The 24,682-nt window shown below is 41.1% G+C and overlaps 1 protein-coding gene across 4 annotated transcripts in view; it reads right to left on the reverse strand.

Moving 5' to 3' along the window:
* The window catches only part of TBCD (tubulin folding cofactor D), a 128,325-nt gene that overhangs the window by 53,438 nt on the left and 50,205 nt on the right, over positions 1-24,682 (reverse strand). For all 4 annotated transcript variants that reach the window (XM_083428384.1, XM_083428386.1, XM_083428385.1 and 1 more), the window contains exons 15-17: positions 14,767-14,923; positions 8,186-8,243; positions 2,955-2,984 (exon numbers count right to left, since the gene is read on the reverse strand). In XM_083428384.1, the coding sequence (XP_083284510.1) occupies positions 2,955-2,984; positions 8,186-8,243; positions 14,767-14,923 (245 nt within the window). The remainder of the gene's footprint in view (positions 1-2,954; positions 2,985-8,185; positions 8,244-14,766; positions 14,924-24,682) is intronic.

Raw genomic sequence — 24,682 nt, forward strand, 5'->3', positions numbered from 1 at the left:
ACACATTCAAGTGTAACCAAAACAAAAGGAATATATGAATGTCACTCTGATGAAAAAGAATAATAATCAAAAGGCTATATTGGTAAAAATGAAGAACTTAACCAAACTGCACCCTTTCTCATAATGCAGCATCATAACCAGCACTGGCATGTTCACCAGGCTGTTTTGCCACCTCAGTAAGAAGCAGTCAATGAAGGGTGTGGTAAAAGCCACCCCAGGGTGCAGACACATTCGAGGGAGTGTTTTAAGTTTCAGATGCAGTGGGAGTCAAGAGGTGATACTAAATGAAAAGCTGGCAAAACTCTGAAGGCAGCAAGGATTGGCCACTCCAAGCATGAAGAAATACTAAATCACATTATGACCAAACAGAAATAGAAAAGAAAATTGCACATGCCTTATGGAGTCTGATAACTGACCAATAAAGGCATATTGGGATTGTGGTAGATAACTCAACAAGAACATTGCCTCAGTATGTGACAGATGTGAAAAAGATGAATGCCATTAAGAAAGGAACAGAAAAGAAAACTCTGCCTGTATAAATGCCTGTATAAATATCTATGGTGCAAAGATACATGGAATACTGTGCAGAGTGTTGATAACCAAACCCCGAAAAGAATGGTATAGAGCTTTCTAAAAATCCAAAAGTATAATAGCATAAAGTTTTGGGGCTAAGAACAAGGGCATCTAACAGACCATGTAGAATAGGATAGTGATCAATGTTTCTTCTCAAAACTTTATGATTAACTATCTACTAAATTCACAAAATATGGGACGCGGGTGGCGATATGGGATGCGGGTGGCGCTGTGGGTAAAACCTCAGGGCCTAGGACTTGCCAATCGCATGGTCGGCGGTTCGAATCCCCGTGGCGGGGTGCGCTCCCGTCGTTCGGTCCCAGCGCCTGCCAACCTAGCAGTTCAAAAGAAGCTCCGGGTGTAAGTAGATAAATAGGGACCGCTTACCAGCGGAAAGGTAAACGGCGTTCCGTGTGCTGCGCTGGCTCGCCAGATGCAGCTTGTCACGCCGGCCACGTGACCCAGAAGTGTCTGCGGACAGCGCTGGCTCCTGGCCTATAGAGTGAGATGAGCGCACAACCCTAGAGTCTGGCAAGACTGGCCCGCACGGGCAGGGGTACCTTTACCTTAAATTCACAAATGCTAGAACAGATAACCAACAGTACTGGATATGATGAACCAAGCTATCTTCAAATCTTTAAAAGGCTGCCACATGGAGGATGGAGCAACTTTGTTTTCTTCCCGCTCTGGAGGGTAGGACTTGAACCAATGTCTTTAAGTTACAAGAAAGGACATTCCAGCTAAGCATCAGGAAGAACTTTCTGACAGTAAGAGCTGTTTGACAGTGGAATGGACACCCTTGGAATGTGGTAGACTCTCCTTCCTTGTAAGTTTCTAAGTAGAGGTTGGATGGCATCTGTAATTGGTACCTTACTTGAGAATGCTGCATTGCGGGGGGTTGGACTAGATGACCCTTGGGGTCCCTTCCAACTCTACAAGTCTATGATTCTAACAGCATGGGGAATGTGGGTGCCAAAACCCACCAGGATATAGTTAACATGGTCACCTGGTCCATGTGGATTCATTATATTCCAGGGACTGGGTTGGTATCGTAGGACCACAGAACACAAATTATGTTTTTCTCTCTTGCCATGGTCTCTGCTTCTCTAGTCTAACAGGTTGTGCACATTTCTGGAGTATGTCAAACAATACTTGAAAATTGCTGAATACTTGAAAATTGCTCCCAGGGCTACTAGAATAGGAATAGAAGTGTATACAGTTGGTGTAAACGCATACCAGGAACAATGTTTAAGTCTTCTCAACTTTTGAAATAGAAGCACAGTACAGGATTGATCCATCAGCATTGTGTATCCCTTAAGAAACAGTACCACAAAAAACAGTGCTCCTAGTGAGTCTGTTACCAAATAACATTTTGTCCCCATGCTTTCAAACATGTTTCAAAAATGCTTTAATCTGCAAAAAGGCTTATCTGTTTCCACTTACCAATGTATACATATTCACTACTGATGGACTTTCAGAAAAGAAACAGTGCAAGGCTACAACCTTCTACATACCAATGGCAAACCATTTTAGCAATTTTGTCTTATTTTTTTAATCAGTCTTTCTTTAAGCAACCTCATTGAGGTTCCCTTAAAAGTGAAATTAATCTGACTATAAATTATTTACATTCCGGTCTAGAAATGTGCAAAACTGTATAAAAATCAGGGAAGTGGGCACCACTGGGAATTAGAAGTGCTTTTCCTTTCCAACAAAGTTGTGCTCAACCCTCATTCTCCATTGCATTTATACAGCTACCGAACTACCACTGCTGCATCAGGTTAAGGAGGGAAACAGGGGCAGAAGCTGTTCCTATTGCTCAAGAAAAATACCATATTTTTCGCTCTATAAGACGCACCAGACCACAAGACGCACCTAGTTTTTCGAGGAGGAAAACAAGAAAAAAAATATTCTGAATCTCAGAAGCCAGAACAGCAAGAGGGATTGCTGTGCAGTGAAAGCAGCAATCCCTCTTGCTGTTTTGGCTTCTGTGATAGCTGCGCAGCCTGCATTCGCTCAGAAAGACGCACACACATTTCCCCTTACTTTTTAGGAGGGAAAAAGTGAGTCTTATAGAGCAAAAAATATGGTACTTCCCTAACAGCTTTTGCACTGTGCTGATTTTCGGAATGGTGGTATTTGGTATGCCACCTTTTAAAAAGCTAAGGGCTCTCCCTCAGAATATACTCAAATGTCGTAATTAGGTTTTTAATAGGTACACATGAAGCATTACCAAGATCATTTTGAAATCATTTGTCCAAATTCACCAAACTCTCCCTTCACTTCCACAAGTGACAAAATGTCTACACTTAATTTTACGCTACAGTAGATTTACAAGAAATTAAATGAAGAGAGTTAAAAAAAAAGAGAAGAAGTTACCATACCTGTCTACCAACATTCTCCTGGAAGGCAGCCTAAGAACAGAAAGAACAAACATACAAAAATGAGTCAGGTTTGCTTGCAGATAAATACTAGTTCATGAATTCAAAATAAACATGCAACAGTATAAACGACCCATGGGCTTTATTTAAAAAAGTAAAGTCAGCTTTGCTGGATGAATATCCCCTCAAGGAGTTGTTGTCACTGCTACTTTATGTGCTAATGCTCTTTTAAATCTGCAGGTTGCCTGCCAACTGTTTAAGAATATGCATTTATTAAAAATAGGCGCACCCACAACAGTGGCCTTTATTGCTGACACAGGGCTTCGCAACAGAAATGAAAAGGCAATGCCCTAAGAACTTAAGTACCAAGAGAGGGTGGTTTTCTAACATGCTTCCGGAAGGCCTGTGTGTGGTTAATGTGCATTTTCAGATTTCAAAGCTCATGAGCCTCCTCCTCTCAGAAGCTACATGAGGATTCTCTTGTCAGCAGCTTAGTTGGAATGTTCTGCCTTTATGGACTTCACTTTCATATGCTAAACTACCAGTATTTGTTATTCATGTACATAGATATATAGAGAGTGAGTGTGTGTGTCAAAACTTCTGTTTTTAACAGTACACTCTAGCGATCAGGAGATAGGTATTGGAAAGAATTGGAAAGTGGTAAACCATAGGTAGTGGAGCATTTTTACATTAAGGCAGCCTGACTAAATTATGTAGTGAAGTTGAGATTTCAGTACTTTAACTGATAGTAAAGAAAAACCTGTGTTCTCTCAAAGCTGCCACACATTTTTGTTTATTAAACCTTAGCACTCGCCCTACCTTTGCCAAATTGTAAGACATTGAGAGTAGCCTTTGCCAGGGCAGTTTCCAGGCATGAGTAACTACAGATGCTAAGTTTACTTCACATCCTACTAGAACTTCACCACGCATTGACAGATGACCTTTGGTAAAATTCTCCTTACTACCCTATATGGTGATACAGGTGACACTGCTATCCTGAAGTGACAAGAGTTTATTCAGGAGAGGCTAGTTGTCTAGGTGGGTTCAAGCTCAAACACACCACAATGGATAGCTAAAGTACTCACTGGTATACATTTAAACGGGAACAACTGCACAAAATAACAAAGCAGCAGTCTTGAAATGGCAGTGTAGCTCTATAGTTTCCAAGGCTACACTGGCTCTGAAATTAACATACTTTATCTTCACATTTTTTTTACGGGAATAGTAAGATTAGGACTTAGGCTGTTAGCTAACATTTTTGTAGTGTCGTGTTTGTTTGTTTGTCTAAAGATTTCTCAGCTGCCCTTCATGAAAAAATTCCAGGGAGGTGTGAATAAAATTCACAAAACACAAATACTGTATAATTTTAAGGGTTGTATACAAATATTACTCAAATATTAACTGACCAAGTTAGCCAGGAGTTTACCACATATTAGATCACCACGGAAGGCTATCCCTCTACAGAAAGAGTCAAGAGTTGCTACTAAATGAAAAAGCTGGTAAAACTCTGAAGGCAGCAAGGATTGGCCACTCCAAGCATGAAGAAATACTAAATCACATTATGACCAAACAGAAATAGAAAAGAAAATCACACATGCCTTATGGAGTCTGATAACTGACCAATAAAGGCATATTGGGATTGTGGTAGATAACTCAACAAGAACATTGCCCCAGTATGTGACAGCGGTGAAAAAGATGAATGCCATTAAGAAAGGAACAGAAAAGAAAACTCTCAGCATTATAATGCCTGTATGGTGCAAAGATAAATGGAACACTGTGCAGAGTGTTGATAACCAACCCCCGAGAAGAATAGTATAGAGCTACTATAGAGTCAAAATTAGCAGAAAGCCAAAGCACTTTGGGTAATTGAGGCCATGTAGGCCTCAAGTATCACTGCTGGAACAAGGAGTACCTTCAAATTGCATACCTGTTATTACAGGGGGAATTGCAATCCTAACCTGAACAGGATGAACACCAATTTCATGCATCTAAACCACCCATCCACAGTGCTTCAGTGACAATTTAATTAGCCATTATCTAACACCCTTTAGGGGTGAAAATATGTGTTTATTCAACATACTTGAAAATCCAAGGTCTAGCTGGGTGTTGTTTCAGTACTACTTAGAAGGTCACACCAAAACTAGGGCTCTCAATAGCAAAGTGATGTGATATACTGTTCTCTTGGTTGAATTATGAAGTGGAGGAGATCTGGCTTTTGAGCCTTCAAGAATGCCAAGGCCAGCTTATATACAGAGGACTGAGACACTCTCTTTTTCATTTCAACAGAGGGTGTTGACAGGGCCAGCAAAGCTTTTACAGTTATGCTTCATGAAAGTTTATTTTTAAGTTTGCCTAACTTAAAATAAATAGGATAAACTGCTCACACAACTTCCATTAAGCAGGAGAAACTGGCTTCAGGTAAACCTCTCTCCCTACCATGGAAGGTATTGCAAACATTGCAGCTCAGCTCATTTCTAAATATCCATGAGGTGAATACAATTCCCACAGACTTCAAAAGAAAACTGAGCACCTATCTTGGGACAGTTAAGTGTATTTTTAATTTCATAATCCGGCATGCCCATCATTTCAAAGTAACAAGCCTTAAATCACATAAATTATACTCATCAATTTGTTCTACACTCTAAAAACAACAATTGGGGGGAACTAATTCAGAAGACATATAAAACCACTGCAATACATAGATAAAATTTGAATGGAACTATGGCTTCGTTGGAAAGGTAAGAGAAGGAATTGGTTAATCTCCCTCCCCGCCCCCCTTTAAGTGTTGAGTCATTTTAAATCTGTCTTAGCTTGAATTGCTGGTAAATATCCAAAATGCTAGTGGCTACTTATTTCTGCTTACAATCTTTTGTTATGTCATGGGAAAATGCTACATTCAATTAAATAATAATAATCTACATAAATAGCAGCCCTTTAAGTTACTGATTCCTGATTTCACTATCGTTAATATGAAGGGTAATTCTACTTGCTATATCAAATTAGCAACATGCCCACACCTGAGGCATATGGGAATCACTATGTTATTTTATACACATTCAGAAAATTTAAGTTCTTTAGAAAACTCTAGCTGCTGTAGCCAGAAGACCAGATCCCATGTGACAAAATATGGGCTTGCATGTAATTTCTAGGCACAGAAATCCATATCCAGCTTAGCATATGCTACTTGAGTTCCTTTCTCCTTATAAAAACCTCCCTATGGTTGTCAACAAGCTGTCTCCAAAGCTGCTAAGGGCAGCTTTCAGCATAATGTGCTACAAGAGCAACGTGAAGTAGGCAAAAAAACCTGAAAGCTTGCTGGGAATATGCCCACCTAAACAGGATCTTTGAATCCGAGCCATAATCACAAAGAATCACACAGAGTTTTAATTTGTCTGTTGGCCTTGGCTGGATCTCTCACAGTCAAATAGCATGGCTATCATAATTTTTAACTTTCACAGACAAAGTAGAAAAGAGACAGAAATGGGGAAATCATCAGAGAAAAGACACAAGTGCAGAGTGGCATGTCTAACACAGAGCCACTCTGCACTTGTTGTGCCACCAACAAAAGAGGATCTGTGTTAAATTCACGAAGGTAGGAAAGAAGCCAGAGAGATGGATCTCTACTTACTCCAAGGATTCATGCACAGGTGAGACAGACTGTTATTTCCATCTTACAGAAGAAAAGCTGAGACTGCTATATCCATAGCCTTTATAAGCAGGCAATCCTTTCAGTAACAAAAAATTGTATGAAAGTGAAAACTACTTTGACATATTTTATTAATTTATACACATACATGCAGTTGGAGTTTTCAATCTTATAGAATATATTTATAAATGTTACAAGTTTTCAATCTCATACAATTCTTTGTTGCAAAAAGGAGTGCCAGTAGGGTTGGACATGAAAGGCAGTCTGTGTGCAGTGTTAGCCTGCAGCTATGATTGCAGCATAACCCATCGTGGAAGAATCTGTATGATTAAAATGCTGGAGTCTGAGTTCTTCAATTAAGGTTTCTGATCCTCAAGCTATGAGATACAGTACAACCTGGAGAAGAAGCACTCGGCCACAATGGTTGTGGACTTCTGTATATGACATTTGGCCATTTCAAGCTGCCTGCTGCCATCTTGCCGCTGTCTGCACCTGCTGCTACTGCTGCCCCCTCCCAACCCTGGCCGGCTGCAGCTGGAGGGTCTCTGGCCACAGCCCAGGAGGAGGAAGAGAGGAAGAAGGGGATTGTCTAAGGGCAGTTGAATCCTGAGATTGTGTGTGTGTCACACACACACACACACACAGAGGCGGGGGGGGGGAGAGACTGAACCAGGCATCTGTAGGAGATGTCCCTGTGAGAGGGTCACTTTTGTTGTGTAGGGCCACCCCCCCCCCCAGGGCCAATGGTAACCTCGCCTCCCCCCACTGCACCTCCTGCCCCCAGTGTCACTGCTTGTCACACTGTAAACTGAGAGAGAGAGTGAGGAGCAGGAAACAAGGGAGTGCAGGAGATTTAAAAAAAGGAGAAAATAGCCATTGTGAGATGAGACAGAATAAGCATTAGCTCATGAAAATGGCCTCAGACTTCTCCAATTGTGGAAACAAGGTCGGGGAGAAGAGGAAGTCAAGGGTCCTGGGCTGGGGTGTTTGGAGGGGGTCTGTTGTGCTGCTGCTGCTGTTGGCTTTATTTTCATCTTTATTTTCGATCTTGTTGAGATTTATGTGGAAATTGTTCAGTTTGGTTGTGTATTTCTGAAGGTTATATTTATTGTTCATGACTATTATGTTGTAGTTATGTATTCCCCTCATGTTGTGATCTGCCTTGAGGATGGTTTGAACTGTGGAAAGGCAGCATACAAATAAATGTATGTTATGTATGGCAGCCATGTAGGAAAGGTAGAAAAACAGCTTTAAAACGTGGAACACCTGCACAGGCCAAATGTGGGCAGCTTATTTCAATACTGGAAACATAAAATTCCATATAATTCAGATATAATAAAATATTTAAACTAGAAATCACCTTAAGATTTGTACACTCAGAACCTGAGTTAAGCTACAATCTGACAGACAGAAAAAGAGGGGAGGGTAATTTCTTTCTGATTGGAAAGTAATTATATAAAACCTTTAACAAACTGATATTGCATGTTAGGAAAAGCTTCCTACCAGTAAACTGCACAGCTCAAAAAGGCCACAGTAGTGTCATAAAGTATCAGAAACATTTAGAACATATTGCAAACTCAGAACTTACCGAGGCAGCTCTTCTGCAATTAATATCACGGTCAAATATAGCAGTTATAACCAGGGCACTGAAGACAGAAAGAAGGAATATATAAGAATAATTGACAATCGTAAGAATTTCAGTGTATTTTTTTTGAACACTCAGGCCACTGCAAAATCAGGCATTCATTATCATGAGTAGCTGAGATCAGGCAGCCCCCCTTCCCTGTTGTACCTCTGGTGCTTGGTGACAAACTTTTCATTCAGCAGACATTTTGTGCAAGTTTTTTTTTTTATCTTCTGCTTCATTTTTCATTATTGTTTCCTTTGTAGCCATACTGTACACCACTCAAGGGTTGTATCCAATGCTACTCCTATGCAGCGTAGATACACTGAGGTTAATGGATATGACTAACTTAACGTTAACTTAGGTTCATTAATATTGATAGGTCTACTCTTGTATACTTAGCTGTATACAACCCAGAGGCTACAGTTTTATGTACTTAAAGTTCCTTGGAAGAATATTTCCTGTATTCTGTATTTTCTGTACTTTCCATATTTTGGGGGCACCACCACTATTTGACTGAGATCTGTCTGGATATACGAATTTCAGTACATAGTTTAAGGCACACTACAGCAACAATGAAGAAATGGGCCACAATGTAATTAGCAGGGTCTATTCTGCAACGCTGTACAACATTTATTAATAACCTTGGCAAGCATACTTAATCTCCCTCTGGCTGGACGGAAACTCCCCTTTGTACCCACAGTGTGGGGCAGGGAGATGTTCACAAGTGACATGACCAGAGGCAACCTGATCTGAGGGATCATCACCAGGACAGCTAGGACATCCCAACTCTCTGTGGAACCTCGCTGCTTATAGCAAGGTCAGCAACTTTTGCACTGGCTAGACGAGAGCAAATAGTTTCTAGCCTGCCTTTGGTGCATCATGAAAGGAGGCCCAGATGCAGAGAAGTGACAATTTGTAGCCTGCAATCACCACCAACCCATTAGGTCCTATTTTAGATGCCGGTTAACAGAGCCAAGAAATCTTTTTTTACTAGTTCTTAAAATACTGAGGGAGAGGACTGGGTTTCTGCCTGTTGTGAAATTGCCAAGTACTGTGTTATCTTTTGTATTGTCAATTAAGTCAAAACTGGCACTTGGTCATTAAGGTAAAGGTAAAGGGACCCCTGACCATTAGGTCGAGTCGTGACCAACTCTGGGGTTGCGGCATCTCGCTTTATTGGCCGAGGGAGCCGGCGTACAGCTTCTGGGTCATGTGGCTAGCATGACTAAGCCGCTTCTGGCGAACCAGAGCAGCGCACGGAAACACCGTTTGCCTTCCTGCTGGAGTGGTACCTATTTATCTACTTGCACTTTGATGTGCTTTCAAACTGCTAGGTTGGCAGGAGCAGGGACCGAGCAATGGGAGCTCACCCCGTCGCGGGGATTCAAACCGCCGACCTTCTGATCGGCAAGTCCTAGGCTCTGTGGTTTAACCCACAGTGCCACCTGTGTCCTCTTGGTCATTAAGCAGGTACTATAATTAGGGGCAAGAAGGGGAGGTGGGCTCTCCACAAAATCCACAATACCAGGCAGAAGGCTCATAGTCACGCAGGGAAAGCATTGTAATGCACTAATGAGCAATTACACCATGAACCCATGCTTACAGTATCTGATTAAGCTATCGCCTCCCTTCTATTAAGGGAGTTTACATGAGACTCCACCAGGATTTCCCAACATAATGGAACAGCCAAAGTGGGATTTCTTTCACAAGAAAGGAATAAAACATGTTTTGACATATCAGGAGTTAATTGCATCTGATTTCCAACAGGTATGGCAAAGAATGGCTCACTCTTTCAAGTGTCAATGATACTTCTTATGTAGTATCCTAAAGCATATTAAAACTTTTGTTATAACATTATATTTGCTTTGCATAACTCAAGAGACAAAAAGGGTATACTGAAACCTCCACAATGAGGGTTGGCAATGAATGCTGTTTGTGTGTAAATATCATATTACTGAAAAACGTTTTTCCAACAAATCTAATTTTCATGGATGCGGAAGTAAATCTAAGACAGCCATCTTAAATTTCACTAAATCAGGGTCCTGGAGCTCATAGTACTATGACTCTTGGATGGAACAGAGTGGACAAAAAGTCATGGAAATTTGGGCTCATACTGTGAAGCTAAATATCTGGGTATCTAATGTAGTTCAAAAGTTCAGTCAGCAAGGAGCTTGTACATGATGATGCAGATTATTTCATAAAAATTAGATATGAAAGTTAGCTATAGCCTTCTAGCTTGTAAATTAGGTGCCACTGCTACTGAACACAGTAACATTCAAAGCCAGGAAATATCTGCCCACTTTCCATTGCAATCTGTTTAGCTGCACACCCTTTCACTAAACAAAAGTTGGTGTCACTGTTTCCATTTTGTATATTTAAGCCCCAACAAGTTTAAAAGGCAGGGCAGGGCAGGCAATCGAAAGTTTCGGTCCTGTCCCCCTACTTCCTTCACCTCTACTATTCTGACAAAAGAGGAGGCAGGACTAGGTGTGGTTATCCAAGCCAGGCACTGCCCTGCTACACAAAAAGAAGGAAGTGAGAAACATCTTCCCTACTGAGAAGAACTTATGTGCTGTGTGGGTGTCCACAAGCTGCAGAACCTTCTCTGTGGTAGCGTGAGTCTTAAGAAATGCCCAGCCCAAGGAGACTTATCTGACTCTTGACACAGGTGTTTAGGCAAACACATGGCTTTTCAAAAAAACAAAAACAAAACACCTTTGGGATAGCTGGGTTTTATATTTACTGCTTTTCTGTGGTTTCAGTGAAGGTTGTTTCCTCTTTTTAGGAATCACTGCTGTTTATATTATATGGACTTGGTTTGAGAAGACAAGTAGGATATATATTTACGGAAATGAATATATTTGATTATTCTGTGTTTAGTTTTATGGCTAAGGGCAGCTGAGCCCTGGAATGCCAAAGATGACAGATGAAGAGGGTCAGGGAGAAAGAGGGAGCTGGCCTGCTTGATCCCCCCAACCATTCATTTAGCACCATTCATATTATCCTGGAAGTGTACATTAGCATCAGGGAGATGCACATGTTGCTTCTGAGGCTATGCAGCAATAAAATGCTCAGGTTCAATGCTGGCAACCAGCCAGTCTCAATTCTGAGCTCTAATAGTGGAAGTGGTTTTGGAAGGGTGAGATTTTTATTTTTTTTAAGGTATCATGCAAGGCTCCGTGCTGGCTGAAGCCCCTGAAAAAGAGCAATCCTGTTGGGCACCCAACTCACAATCAGTTACAGCGAGTATTAACACCATTTCTGGTATTAATCCTTGAACAGAAGGTTCTCTGTTTCTCTCTGTTGGTAACCACTCACATTACAGTTTGCCAAGTGGAAGCACACTTGCCCTCATTTGCTCTTGGAGCAGTCATGATCTTTACAGGTTTGCTAATTTGGATGTACAAAGAAGCCACTGGGGTCAAAGGCAATGCCAAAGTCATTATGACAGAACTATGAGTAGGCAAGAAGAGACACAATGTTAAAAGGCCTCACTGAACTACTGCCACAAATCCTTATTTCTGCAACGAAAGCCAGACACACACGTTGTGAAAAATGGAGTCTGAGTGTGCAAATATGTTACCCAACATGTAACAGATATTACTTTTAGCATGAACTAGTCAGACAACAAACATATTCCTCATGTACAGGTTATTCTCAACATTTCATCACAGCACAAGATGTAGCTCTGAGCAATATTCATATTTCCTGATTCTGCAGGCTAATCTTGCCCCAGAGTCAAGTGGCTCCATTTACCTAAGAGCCACACCTTTCTTTTCTTCTCACCAGGCAGTACTCCAGGGAAGACTAAACTGCCTGCACTCCCACAGTGTCATCAATTTCTTCTGAGCTGCGGGTTAGTACTGTTCTCAAGCGTAAGTAAAGGAAGAGCATTCATGTCTTCACAACAGTAGACCCCCTTTTCATTTTCATCAGCAACACAACAATACAATTATCTAGGTGTCAGGGGTTCAGGAGCAGAGGCACAGGATAAGGAGGAAATGGAGAGTGAGGGGGAGGAGTCCGAAGGAAATGCCAGCGATGACAGCGATCCGAGGTCTCTGAGTCTTTCCAGTGAATCGGACGATTCACAGAAAGGAGCTCCCATGGTCAGGGCAAGGGGAGTGCCCAGGGGGACACCTCGGGAAGAAGGGGGCAGAGGGGACTCAGAGAGTAGCAGTTGGAAATCAGGACCCACGTCCCCCCCAGAGTGCAGTAGGGGGGAGGAGTCCCAGGCATCGGGTTCAGGTGGAGCGCTGCCAGCGGGAGAACATGAGGCAGGATTGACCACACCTCCGTCGGGGAGTGAGGAAACGGTCATCAGGAAAGTAAAACGCGCGCGCGCGCCAAGTTCAAATGTACAGGAGGGAGGCACAGTGGGCAGCCCGGGAAGAGAGCCAGGTCCTAAAGCCCGCCGAAGAGAGCGGGAGGAGTCAGGGGGGTCGTCATCGTCAGCCTCAGAGGAATCCAGGGAGACAGGGGCCCCGGAGGGCAGCAGGACCCAGAGGAGAAAGAAGAGGTGGAGTAAAGCTAGAGTCTTAAACTGGTGTACAGGGGGCGGGGACTCAGATGGAGCTTCGCCGGTCTAAAGTCTAGACGTAGAGCTGGAGCGCTGCGGCGTGGAAATGGAAACTGTACTTCAATAAAGACTTTTGTACATAAATACCAGCCAGCGTTGGTCCTCTGTGAGCTGGGACCAGGAGCCAGCCCTGACACTAGGGATTCAACTAAACATAATTTTTAAGGATCTTTAAGATTTATAGAAACCCAGCATACAACAAACCTAGCTTTCTACGCAGGAGCATTTCAAAGAACATTATGCTATTTTGTATACAACTGCTTAGTGAAAAGATAATGATTTCCAATTACGGCATGATTACAAGGAACAGCCTAAATTGATTAACCAAAACCACTGGAGGGCACCAGATTGGGGAAAGCAGCATTTCTGAATTTTACATGTCTACAATTTCCTTTTTCCCGCAAGTACAGAGATCAGTAACACTTTGTTCTTGCCCAAGTGCAAGTAGGAGCAACAGTACATGACCCTGGCTTAGGGATAAGCCCAGACTGAGGATTCATTATTTGTTTTGCTCAAACAAACCTTGGCTTCAAATCCCTGGTTCCAGTGTATGATAAACCAGGGATTGTGGTTTGTTGCTGCTACTCACCCTAGGGGAGAAATGAAGCAACAGCAGCTTACTATGACACAGAACTGCTGCCACAGAATGCAAAGTCCTAGAAGATCACATCACGTAACCATGAAAGCATTATTTCAGTAAAATGTTGCATACTGTACATGAGCAGCAAATTAAAAATTGCAGGTGTACTATTCTATGACCTGATGTGCACTGCAATATTTCTTCCAATTAATAGCTGAGGCAAGAAGGCATGAGGACGTTTGCAAGATTACTATGTTGCAAAATCTCGAAGGGACACAAAAGATCTCAATAACTACACAAATTAAGCCCATCTCCATGCCTATATCCCTTAAGTTTACTTTCAGAGAGAGTTACATGCGAACTATAAAAGGAAGTTCAGCCTATTTCAAGATACCAAATTATTCAATTTTGAAAGGTAGCAGAATTTGTTTCTGGCTAAATATATGACTCTTCTCAGTCAGAATGAGTGACACACCTAAAGTTAGAACTGAAGAGACAAGAAAGCAAAGGCATATGATTAGTGTTGCTGGCTGTAAACCAAGGTGTGCTAATACAGGTGAAACTGTGTGTCATCCTGTGAAAGTTCCTGATTCTCAGCATAGAGCTTCATTGCTCCCACACTACATTATTCCAAGAGGAAAAGACAGATAAACACACAGCTTTAGGGCCTCATTAGAAGAAATGTATTTCTCAGAAATAGGATGTTGAAGTATTTTCAACTAGTGCACTGCCAAGATGGAAGATTTGTAGCTAAACACCAAGTTGCCACCAATATCTTTAGACTCTGGCTAAAAAACTGATTACATAACAGCTGTGTAAACACATGTTCCATTGATTGGAGATCTTGTGACATTTCTTCAGCTAAGATTGCTTGGGGTGAATTTTTCTTTAAGTATTCAAAAGAAGCAAAAAAGGATGTTTCTCACAGAGTTGACGTGCACGATCAAAAACTTTTAAAAATTGCCCCCAGAAGAATTACATTCATTTATTACAAATGCTTCCTAGGCAACTTTTCATCTACAAAGATACCAGAGCAGTATACAAAGGTAAGGAAAAATAAAACAACCGCCCCCCAAATATAATACAATATAAAGTTAAAACATCATAAACACAAAAGACAATTTAAAAACACACACAAGCAGAGCAGACTAGTTAAATTCATTCAATGGTAGAATAAAATGATTTCCGAGACAGACATGTAACAATAACAGGTTCCAGTTTTACCAAATTATTTTGAAAGTGGTAGGGGACTGTTTTTGTTTATACTGTATTGACTTGTAAGCACTACTGAAATGCAAATTTATTCCATAGTTCATTTTCTGAAATCTGCCCCATCTATATGAAACAGATAAACCAAGCATTTATTTCACTGAAGTAACTTACCTTGAAATCTGATTGACAAATGGTCTCAGTTCTAGGGGGTCGTAGGCACGAGCAAAAGCCCAACATACATAACATGCAGAATCCCGAACGTTAGAGCCGACACTGCAAGCTCCTCGCTTCTCATCGTAGCTCAGTCCTTTTAAAATCACAGGAACAACTGTGGAGAATTTTTGAAATAAGAAAAAATAAACTGCATGGAAGTCATTCAATGAGATACTTGTATCAGAAGAGGAATAAGGACAGTTGGTGAATGATTGGTGCAGGTGGGGACAGTTCTGTAGCAAAGGGACAAGTTCCATCTGAGATGCTTTTGTTCCTTGTAGCCTCATCCTGCATCAGTGGGGAGAGACAGTACAAACAAAATGGAGGAAGAAGGTGTGAAGAACTGCCTTGCTATTAGAGAGAAACTTAAACAAAAACTGCAGCAACAAACACCTCAACAAGTGGAAACGCTCATTCAGGTGCTGGAAGGGTTGAAGTGCACATAATCATTGAAATAAAATTGCGTTGTTTTTGTTTTCTAATTGAGAAATGCCAAGCATTGCTGCAAGGGATAGGGGAGCTTTCCTGAGCCTATTTTTCCTATATTTTGAAGGTCTGCATGTGTGCTTATGTAGAATAGCAGGGAAGCTCAGCTAGCAGTACCTGGGCTTTCTACAAGGCATCTCAGACCTGGATGGAAAACAACTACACCTTCAGGGGACAATATGCTTCGCGTTTCTATTCTTTACAAAGGTAGTATTTCAATGATGGCTAAAAGAAGAAAAATTGTTAAAACAATCAGGAAACCTAATCTCAGAAGTCAAGATTACCCAAGAATTGACTCAGTGGCTGCATTCAGACATCATGATAAACCATTGTTTATTGTGATATCTGAATGCTTTGTCTTGTGTTTTGTTTACATTTATGGGACCTTATTTCAGCATAGACACACAATATATTCTATCTACCATATCCTGAAACCTGCCAAATTCATGTAAATGCCATTAAAATGAAGTTAATGGCATTCAACCAAGCTTTGTATTTCTGATTCCCACAGCTGTCCATATAAGAGTTAAGAGCCTTTTGCATTGCAAGCCTAAGCATTATTACCCAGAAGTCCTTGGGAGTGAGCCCCACTGAACTCAGTGTCTGTTAACATGCAGTAGATTGGGCTGCATGCTGTTTTTACTGATTAAATGATTCAAACAATATTTACAGTTATCTCAGCAAAGATAAAATTCTAATGCTACAATAACATTAAGATTAAAGTTTGACTGAAGAACCTTTCTTCCTAGCCTATCATCTGTCTAGTTTTATTGCATAAGAGGGGCTTTACTTAACTCCCTTCCTCAAGCAGAGTACGTCTTGCTCCCTCTTGAGATGCAGAGTTAGCATATTCTGTACCTGACCCATTTCTACACCTTCTACTGGTGTTGGCGAGACTTGGCCAAACGAAAAGGTGGGGGGGGGGGCACTGCAGACACCACCAATGAGCTGACTGGCAGTGCTGCAAAACTTTGCACATAGCACTTTGCAAGAGGCTTGTGAACATGTAAAGATCAATTGATTGTTGGTACAAGAGCCATACAAGCAAAAAAGGTCACATGGTCTGTAAGCGGTGGGGGAGATAATGCTCAGGCCTACAATCCACATCCAGTTCCCCATTCCTGCTCTAATAGTTGCTAGACGCATGTAGTGCACAGTTTGGCCAAAGTTAAGTACTTTTGGATCTGGTTCATTTTAATGTGAGTTAAGTATCTGTTCAAATTTTCTCATCAAATCAAACTGGTAACTTCTCCTTTCCTCAAAAGCATATACTTATTATTATTTATCACTTCAATGTGCAAAACTGCTTTATAATGAGCCTGATCTGAAGCTGACTAAGGACAGACCAAAGAAGGCATTTCATATTGCCCATCACTGTGCTGAGCTAAGGTTCAAATCTTTCTTCTCAACCCTATGCTGAGATGGAGAGAAGAGGCACCCAATTTTGCCAGGGGCTGGTGGGCTACTTGCAACAGCCTGGTAGGCAGGATATGGTCCATGGATTTCCTACTATTGATCTGGAGATGCTGGATCAGAAAATTCTGCCAAAACTAAGGAGGTTGTATCATGATACCTTCAGAACCAGTATCTGTACTTCACTTGAGGAAAGCTGAACCATGGCACTTCCTTTCAGGAAAACAAAAACAGAAACCACTGTGGCAAATAATTCTGTAATTTCCAAAGAGGAATTAAAGGTAAAGGGACCCCTGACCATTAGGTCCAGTCGGGACGACTCTGGGGTTGCGATGCTCATCTTGTTCATCAGCAGAGGGAGCCGGTATACAGCTTCTGGGTCATGTGACCAGCATGACTAAGCCACTTCTGGCAAACCAGAGCAGAGCACAGAAACGCCATTTACCTTCCTGCCAGAGCGGTACCTATTTATCTACTTGCACTTTGACGTGCTTTCGAACTGCTAGGTTGGCAGGAGCAGGGACCAAACAACGGGAGCTCACCCCATCGCAGGGATTCAAACTGCCAACCTTCTGATCGGCAACCCCTAGGCTCTGTGGTCTAGACCACAGTGCCACCTGTGTCCCTCAAAGAGGAATTAGATAGCAATAAAAAAGAAGAAAGTGCCATTATTATTATTATTATTATTATTATTATTACTAAAGAGGAACTAGATAGCAATAAAAAAAATGTAATAACTGGCTTTCAAACCACCTTCTGTATTTCATTCTAATTTTAAGGAATCGTGCACAAAAGGTTGAAATTATATAAGGGGTGTGTAACACAATGAAACTAAGGGCTATACAAGACAACAGCAAATACACTAAACAGCAACCCTACGGTCTTACAGTTTTTCTTTTTTTTCTTTTTCTTTTTCTTTTTTGGCGAGGCTGAGAAAGCTTCTAAATTAAACCTTTCACACAGTTCCAATGGTCCGATGCCAAAACCTACCAACCGCACAGGTTTCCCTACAAGGCTTTCTCTTGGCATCTGCCAGTCAGGTAATATAGTTCAAACATACTGCTTACTGAACAGTATGTAATTTAATCAACTGCTGTAGCCTACAGAAATAACAGCCTGCAGGGGAAATAAAAGTCACTTAACTCTTATACTTCCCCTTCTTTCTGTGGTGAACAGGTAAGGGCCGGAGGGGTGGGGGAGAGGCATAAGCTTCAAGTATTTCTGTTTTAGGAGGTACACATTCTGATGGGGGACACGTTATGCCCCTTCTAGGGTAGTTTGTCCACCCTACACAAACACACACACACACACACACACCACACACCACTGTCTCTCAAGGCAGATGATGCCAGCGCAACACAAAACACAGAAAGTACACAACACAGGCTTGTAATGTATTCAATTAAAATTGGGAACTTCCTCACAGAGATGTGGTGTAGTGGCTCAGAGGCTTCACAGTGCGATATTACTGTACAATGCCTTCTTCCTACTAAATTCAGTGGAGCTTACTACCAGGTAGGTGGAGTTTGGATTGCAGTTTAAGCCACAAACTGGAAAATCTCTGGTTGGAATCCCACCTATGCAATGATCTCAATAGACAGCCTTAGGCAAGCTGCCCTCTCGCAGTCCTCACTTCTGAAATGAAGGGGTAATACCGCTGTCCTAATGACTGCAACTATGTGAAGCACTTTTGAGACTTGAAAGCACTGTATATCAAGGTTTTTTGTTTTTGTTTTATTAGCCTCTCTATCAACTTTGACACCATTAAGTCGAGCATTCATGTCTGGGAATTAATACAAATCACTGTACACTTGCATTATTCCCTGTGGTCCTGCTTTTTTAAGGTGTTAGCTTGTAGTAACTACAAGCATCACATGGCTTACAAGTATGAACCAGCAAATGCCTATGATATCACATAGTGTAGAGGAGTTCTTCATGACACATGTAATATTTTTAACATGTAACAGTGCACTCAAAATGTGATGCAAAGACAGTCCCTTTCAAGGATAAGTAATCTCCCCCAAGTCTTCCGACCAGCAGGAAAGACAATAGCAGAAAATTGGAAAAGGCATGAATAGAATCAGCTGTCACAGATCTGTTATTTGCACTGGTGCAGAATAATGCTTTATTGCCGCAGAACAGGGCTAGTACTAATTCAGTATTGGAAAAAGTCATTTTTAGCAGTGTGGAGCAGTGGTTAGAGTGTCACACTATGGCCTGGGAGACCGGGGTTCAAATCCCCACTTAGACAGGACTGAGCGACCTTGGGGCAGTCACTGCTGCTCAGCTTAACGTACCTCATGCTCAGCTTAACGTACCTCACAGGGCTGTTGTGAGGATAAATGGGAAGGGTGTGCCACCTTTAGGTCCCTGGATGAAAGGTGGGGTGTAAATTTAATAATAATGATAATAATAATAATGATGATGATGATGATGATAATAAATGCCTAAGATGAAAAAACACATCCTCTAAGGAGGATGAAGAAACTGCTTTTAAGAGGCACAAAATTACCCTACATGGGAAAACCACATCGCAAGACCAAAAGTTTGCTATTCTCTTTTTTGTTTGGTGAAAGAAAATAAAACAACCTGACAGCACTAAAACTGTCTTGAAAAATGTAGTTTAACTTGTTCCCAAGTGTGTTGAATAAACTGGTGAAAAAAATGGATTTAACTGGTTATACAAGAACACAAAAAAGCCCCTGGAGGCAGTTTTTGAAAATCTGCTGTAAATTTTTTTCTTGTGGAGATTAAACATTACTGCTACTGATATTACTGTTTACGCTGTACTTTCCACTTCAGACTTAAATAAAACCAGGGGGAAATGTCGGTTTTTCTAACAAGTATAGAAAGAAAAGCTCTACTGATCATTACACGATTCTTCATCTTGGGAAACACAGATGAAAGGTGTCCGGCAGGAGCTACAGTGGTACCTTGGGTTAAGAATTTAATTCGTTCTGGAAGGCTGTTCTTAACCTGAAACTATTTTTAACCTGAGGTACCACTTTAGCTAATGGGGCCTCCCACTGCAGCCATGCAATTTCTATTCTCATCCTGAAGCAAAGTTCTTAACCCGAAGTACTATTTCTGGGTTAGCGGAGTCTGTAACCTGAAGCGCCTGTAACCTGAGGTACCATTGTACTATGTTTTGTACTTCAAGAAAAGGTTAGGCATCTGAAGAAGCAATTCCATGTCATAATAAAGTTGTTGATTATGTAGGCCATGTATGGAACTCACCTTAAACAATGGTTTAGTGTGGCATGGTTATTCCCCCCCCCCCCCCACGTTTAAGCACTCTCCCCTCGCCTCTTCTCCTCCCATACATACAAGAGTAGCAATTCAGAAGCCTTCACTTCTGCTTTTAGCAAACCACAGCTTCCTACATCATCCCAACTGGAAACTATGGTTAAATATAAAGTATGATTAGTTTAAACAAGCTTGCTTCAGAAACCATGTTTTGAAGGTGGCTTCTTTTAAACTAGCCATAATTAATGTCAGCCATAGTTTTTTCCCCTTCAGATAACAGGACTGAAAGTGCAAAGATTCCCAAGGTTGGGAGGTGGCTAAGCTCATTTCCATTGCATTAAGCCGTGGTATAGCAAAATATCCAAACATGGCCTAAGAGTTTATCAACATGTGTCACTTGCCTATATTGGTTATCGCCTATAACCAATGAAAGAAGATTTTCTCATGGTCAGGGAAGCTGGGTCATAATGGGCAAATGAACTCCAGTAACTCAACTCCGAGGATTTCACTAGGTGTACTCTGAGCAATACATTTTAAGCCTTAAGCAAGTCAGGAGTACCACAGAATTTCTGACACCAGGATATGAGCAGTTGACAGTTCAAAGGATCAGAGGAAAATAAGGTAGGGTGAGTATTGAGGAAACTTTGGGTCTGCTCTTAGGATAACCCAAAACACATTCAGCAGCTAAGCAAGGTATGCTGGCTCTAACAATTAAGCTGCTTTGGAGGCCTGGCTCTCACATATCATGACGTACAGTGCAAGTCCATTCTGTTGTTGCCCACTAAGAAGAATGTCTGCCTTTATCTAAGACATTGTCAAAATGTGTGTGTGTGTGTGTGTGTGTGCGCGTGCGTGCATGCATGCACACATTTTGTGCTGGAACGATGGACAGAAGTAAAATTTGAGATATATTATGTACATGAATTTTCCTAGGCTTGTGTAGTAAATAAGTGTTGGTTCTTTTCTTTTTTTGGTAATATATGCTATTAGCTATTTTGAACTTGGCAATGTATCCAGACCAACAAATGATCTTAACCCAGGATAAGCCTCTCTGTGATATCCTCTCAAAATAATGTTATACTCAAATCAATTGTTCAAACATTCACAGTTCATTTCAAAACCATTCACACTCCTATTATCAAAATAAAAAAGTACCATTAACTTTTTATGTGGCGGTAAAGATATACATAACCAATTTGACATAACCAAAAACATTATCATAAACACAAGTTTTCAAATTAAAAGAATTGCCATGTGATTAGCAGGTTGCATATATTGTACATGGAAAACTGACAGAATCCAGATTCACTTGTTGAGTTTCAGCATTCTTTTTTAAAATGCAGTCACCTGTACGTGTAGCCTAGAGGTATTAATGAGCACCTGTTCTATCCCACCATCCTTAACTTAACAGCATTAACTACAGGTTGCAACAGGACGCTCTGCTTTGAATCCCATGAAACACAGAAACATCTTCTGCCTTCCCATCACTATAGAGTTCAGAAAGACCTTTTTAATGTAATGAGAAAAGCATCCTTTCCTTGTGTTCTTTAACTCAGTTTCTGAACAACCGTCAACTATGAGCATTATAACAATTTCTAAATAAAGCTACGAAAGGAAAAGGAAAATCAAAAATCCCCAACAAATTTCTAGAACATTGAGGTGCTAGCCAAAGGATTTAATGGTATTCCATTTAGCCAAGTCCTTTTTCCTGCAAGCAACATTTAAATGTGCTTCCTTGTGCTGAATAAGTTCTGTGAATCTGCCAAAAAGTGTTGTTGTTTTTTGTTTAAAAGAGATTGTCTAATCAGATACGACATTCTTGGTTCAGATCCTGTACAATACAATCTCTTCCAGGTTTGCTCTATGACCCCTAGCATCTAGGAAGGCTGCTTTTCTAGAGGGCATAATGTTCTGCCTTTTTATGCATGTGCAGGGGACCATAAATTAATTTATCTCCTCAGCAGCAACAAGTGACTCCCTTCAAGCAAAAGCCCTGGCCATGGAAGAGAACTAACCTCCTTTTCTGCAAGCAGAATGTGGAGGAAGCAAAAGGAGGCTCTCCCTTCCTTTTATACAAAAACCCATCCCAGTGCTATTGCCTTCTGCAGAAGCTTCCCAGGTATGGGAAGAAACCAGCCATCCTTTCAAGAGAATTCAAGCCAAGCCAAAATTTGGGAACCCCTATGCTTGCATGCTGAACCTGGGACAAACTTTACACAATGTGCAACGGAAAGAAAAGGAGCAAGGGAAAGACTCCCAACTCATAGCTATTTCATTAAAGGCCATGTTGGCTAATTCACAGAAGAGGTAAGAGAGAGAAAAGGTTGTATGAGCAAAATGTCCTTCCACATGCCCTGTTTATTGAACAAAAAAGTTGTATGTATATTTATCCTAATGAAGTGGCAGAAATGCACACCAACTCTTTGTAAAAGTTCTAAAATTATGGGGAACATACAACTCCTTTCACCTCTTCCATGGAACATAGAAACCAATCTAAGTAATTAGCAGGAATTGGGAGCAGGACATATACATAAATAGGTAGTGTGGTGTATCAATGCTTATTGATCAGTACAAGTGGAATAAATTAAGTTTGGAAGCAAAGAATCCTCACCAACATGACTGTAACTTGGTTAGTTTTGTCTGCTGATCATTAGCAGTGCAAGTCAAATAGTCTTGGATCAGTGGTCATGCTGGCTGAGCTGTAGTCCAACAACATCTGGTTATCGCCTGCACTGTGGTTCTTTCATCTCAGTCTGCTTTCTTTTTCTATATGTTCAATATTCATTTTGCCTATTCTTTGCCAACCTGACAACATCTCTAGCATCATGCTTGAGAGACACAGCATCTCTTAACACTCCATCTCAAAGTTTCATGGCTAAGAAATTCAGTGATCCTATCCAGTGTCCTTCCAGCATAAAGCACCCTGCTAACTAATGTTAAATAGGAAAAGCACTAACAGACCAACATACTGAGTCTCATACCAGCCAGCAGCAAGCCCCAGCTACAAGTGATCCACAACTTAATTCTTATGTTCCATGTCAGAAAATTTAAGATGACTCAAGATGTAAACATTTTTTTTATTTTTCCCCAATAGAAAACCTTTGTACTACCTAGAAACTAAGGGTATTATCCAACCAACTTGCTCTGACTTGTAACATGCCACCAAATTTGGAGATTAGAAGTCATTAGGAAGGACAAAAGAGTGTCTCAAAAGGTGTTAAATGTAAGTCAGCAATTATGAAAACAGGACTGAGAGAGGACACTTGAAAAGAGATTTTTTTTGCAAGTTTAGGGGTACAGCTAGTTCTTAAACTGGTTTCTGCTATTTATCCAAGGTAATACTGTCGTATAAAATGGATCTCCTGAAGGTGTAAGAAAGTACCATCAAGAAAAGATATGGGAACAGACAACAAGCTGAAATATGGCTACATTCTTCTAAAGAAGTCCCATGCCTGTGATAATGTTATTTTCTTCTGTAAAACTGAACTTCCAATATATTTCACATGTCTCCAGAATTTATACTAGTGAAAATACTCTTTCTCTGAGAGGATGCAGTTTCTCAGACACATCTGAGAAGAACAGAGACTACCAAAACATTCTGAATGCCTTTTCTCAATTTTCACTGAATCTCAGAAGCTAAAGCTGAATTTTCTTTTCACTGAATCTCAGAAGCTAAAGCTGAATTTTCTTTTCACTGAATCTCAGAAGCTAAAGTTTGTTTTAAGTGATACAGGTCGGTCCTTAGCTACATAGTGGAACCTGTGTACTTTTAAGCGTAGCAGCTTTGATTAAAAAGAAGAAGAAAGACAGACACCACTTTTCCAAATGACACTCAAAATATGCTGGCATTAATTCATCCCAAGTGCCGCACTGTTAGGAGAATAACAATGATAACAATCAGCGTTGCATCAAGCCTGGAATTATATCGCCTCCAATATGACTATTGCGTTCATCTTCTTTTAATGGGTGTCACCTATCAGGTGACTGGTCTACATGCTTATAATAATTATACAACGCTAGATGAGAGGACAATAAATTCACTCCAACAATGGAAAAACAGCTGCCAGTATCAATTTGACCAGGACCAGTTATATTCATTAGTGAAGAAAACAAGAAGCATCCTGTCTCCAAGGCTCTACTCCCTGAACTTGCATATCCAGGTATTTTGCTCTATTGCCTCCAGTTTAATACAATGCCTGCTGCACCTGCACATTCTGCTCTACTTCAGCTACAGCCCAGTTGAGCAGGTCTGCCTAGCAGCTACCACTTCCAGGGAGTGGCTGGCTTTTAATAAGCTCTTTGCTGCACTAGGATCATGCCCAGAGGCCAACATCGCTACCCTGGCTTCCCTCTGATTCAACAGCACAAGAAACAAAGAAAACCAAGACAAACTTACAGACTATACGGCAAGGGTTGTCAAGCCTCATCAGGTCCTTTGGGGTCCCAAGCACAAGTCACATATCCTTCCCCCCCCCCCCCAACAAAATACTGAACCATCTTCAGGTCAAGAACAAGACAGGGCAAAGATTGACCTACTATTGTCAACTACTGATTTTCTAAGCACCAGTCCCTTCTCCAGGCCATTTAAAATTAACAGCAAGGAGTTAATGAGTGAAGAATATTCAATGTGCCAACATGTGGAGTCAAAAGGGGAGAGGGGAGAATGCGGGGGGGGGGGTGTCCTTAGTCAATGGAAAAGGACAAATGGATAATAGGATTAATGAAGCTG

Source organism: Podarcis tiliguerta, assembly GCF_965153285.1.
Source record: "Podarcis tiliguerta genome assembly, chromosome: 2".
Lineage (NCBI taxonomy): Eukaryota > Metazoa > Chordata > Lepidosauria > Squamata > Lacertidae > Podarcis > Podarcis tiliguerta.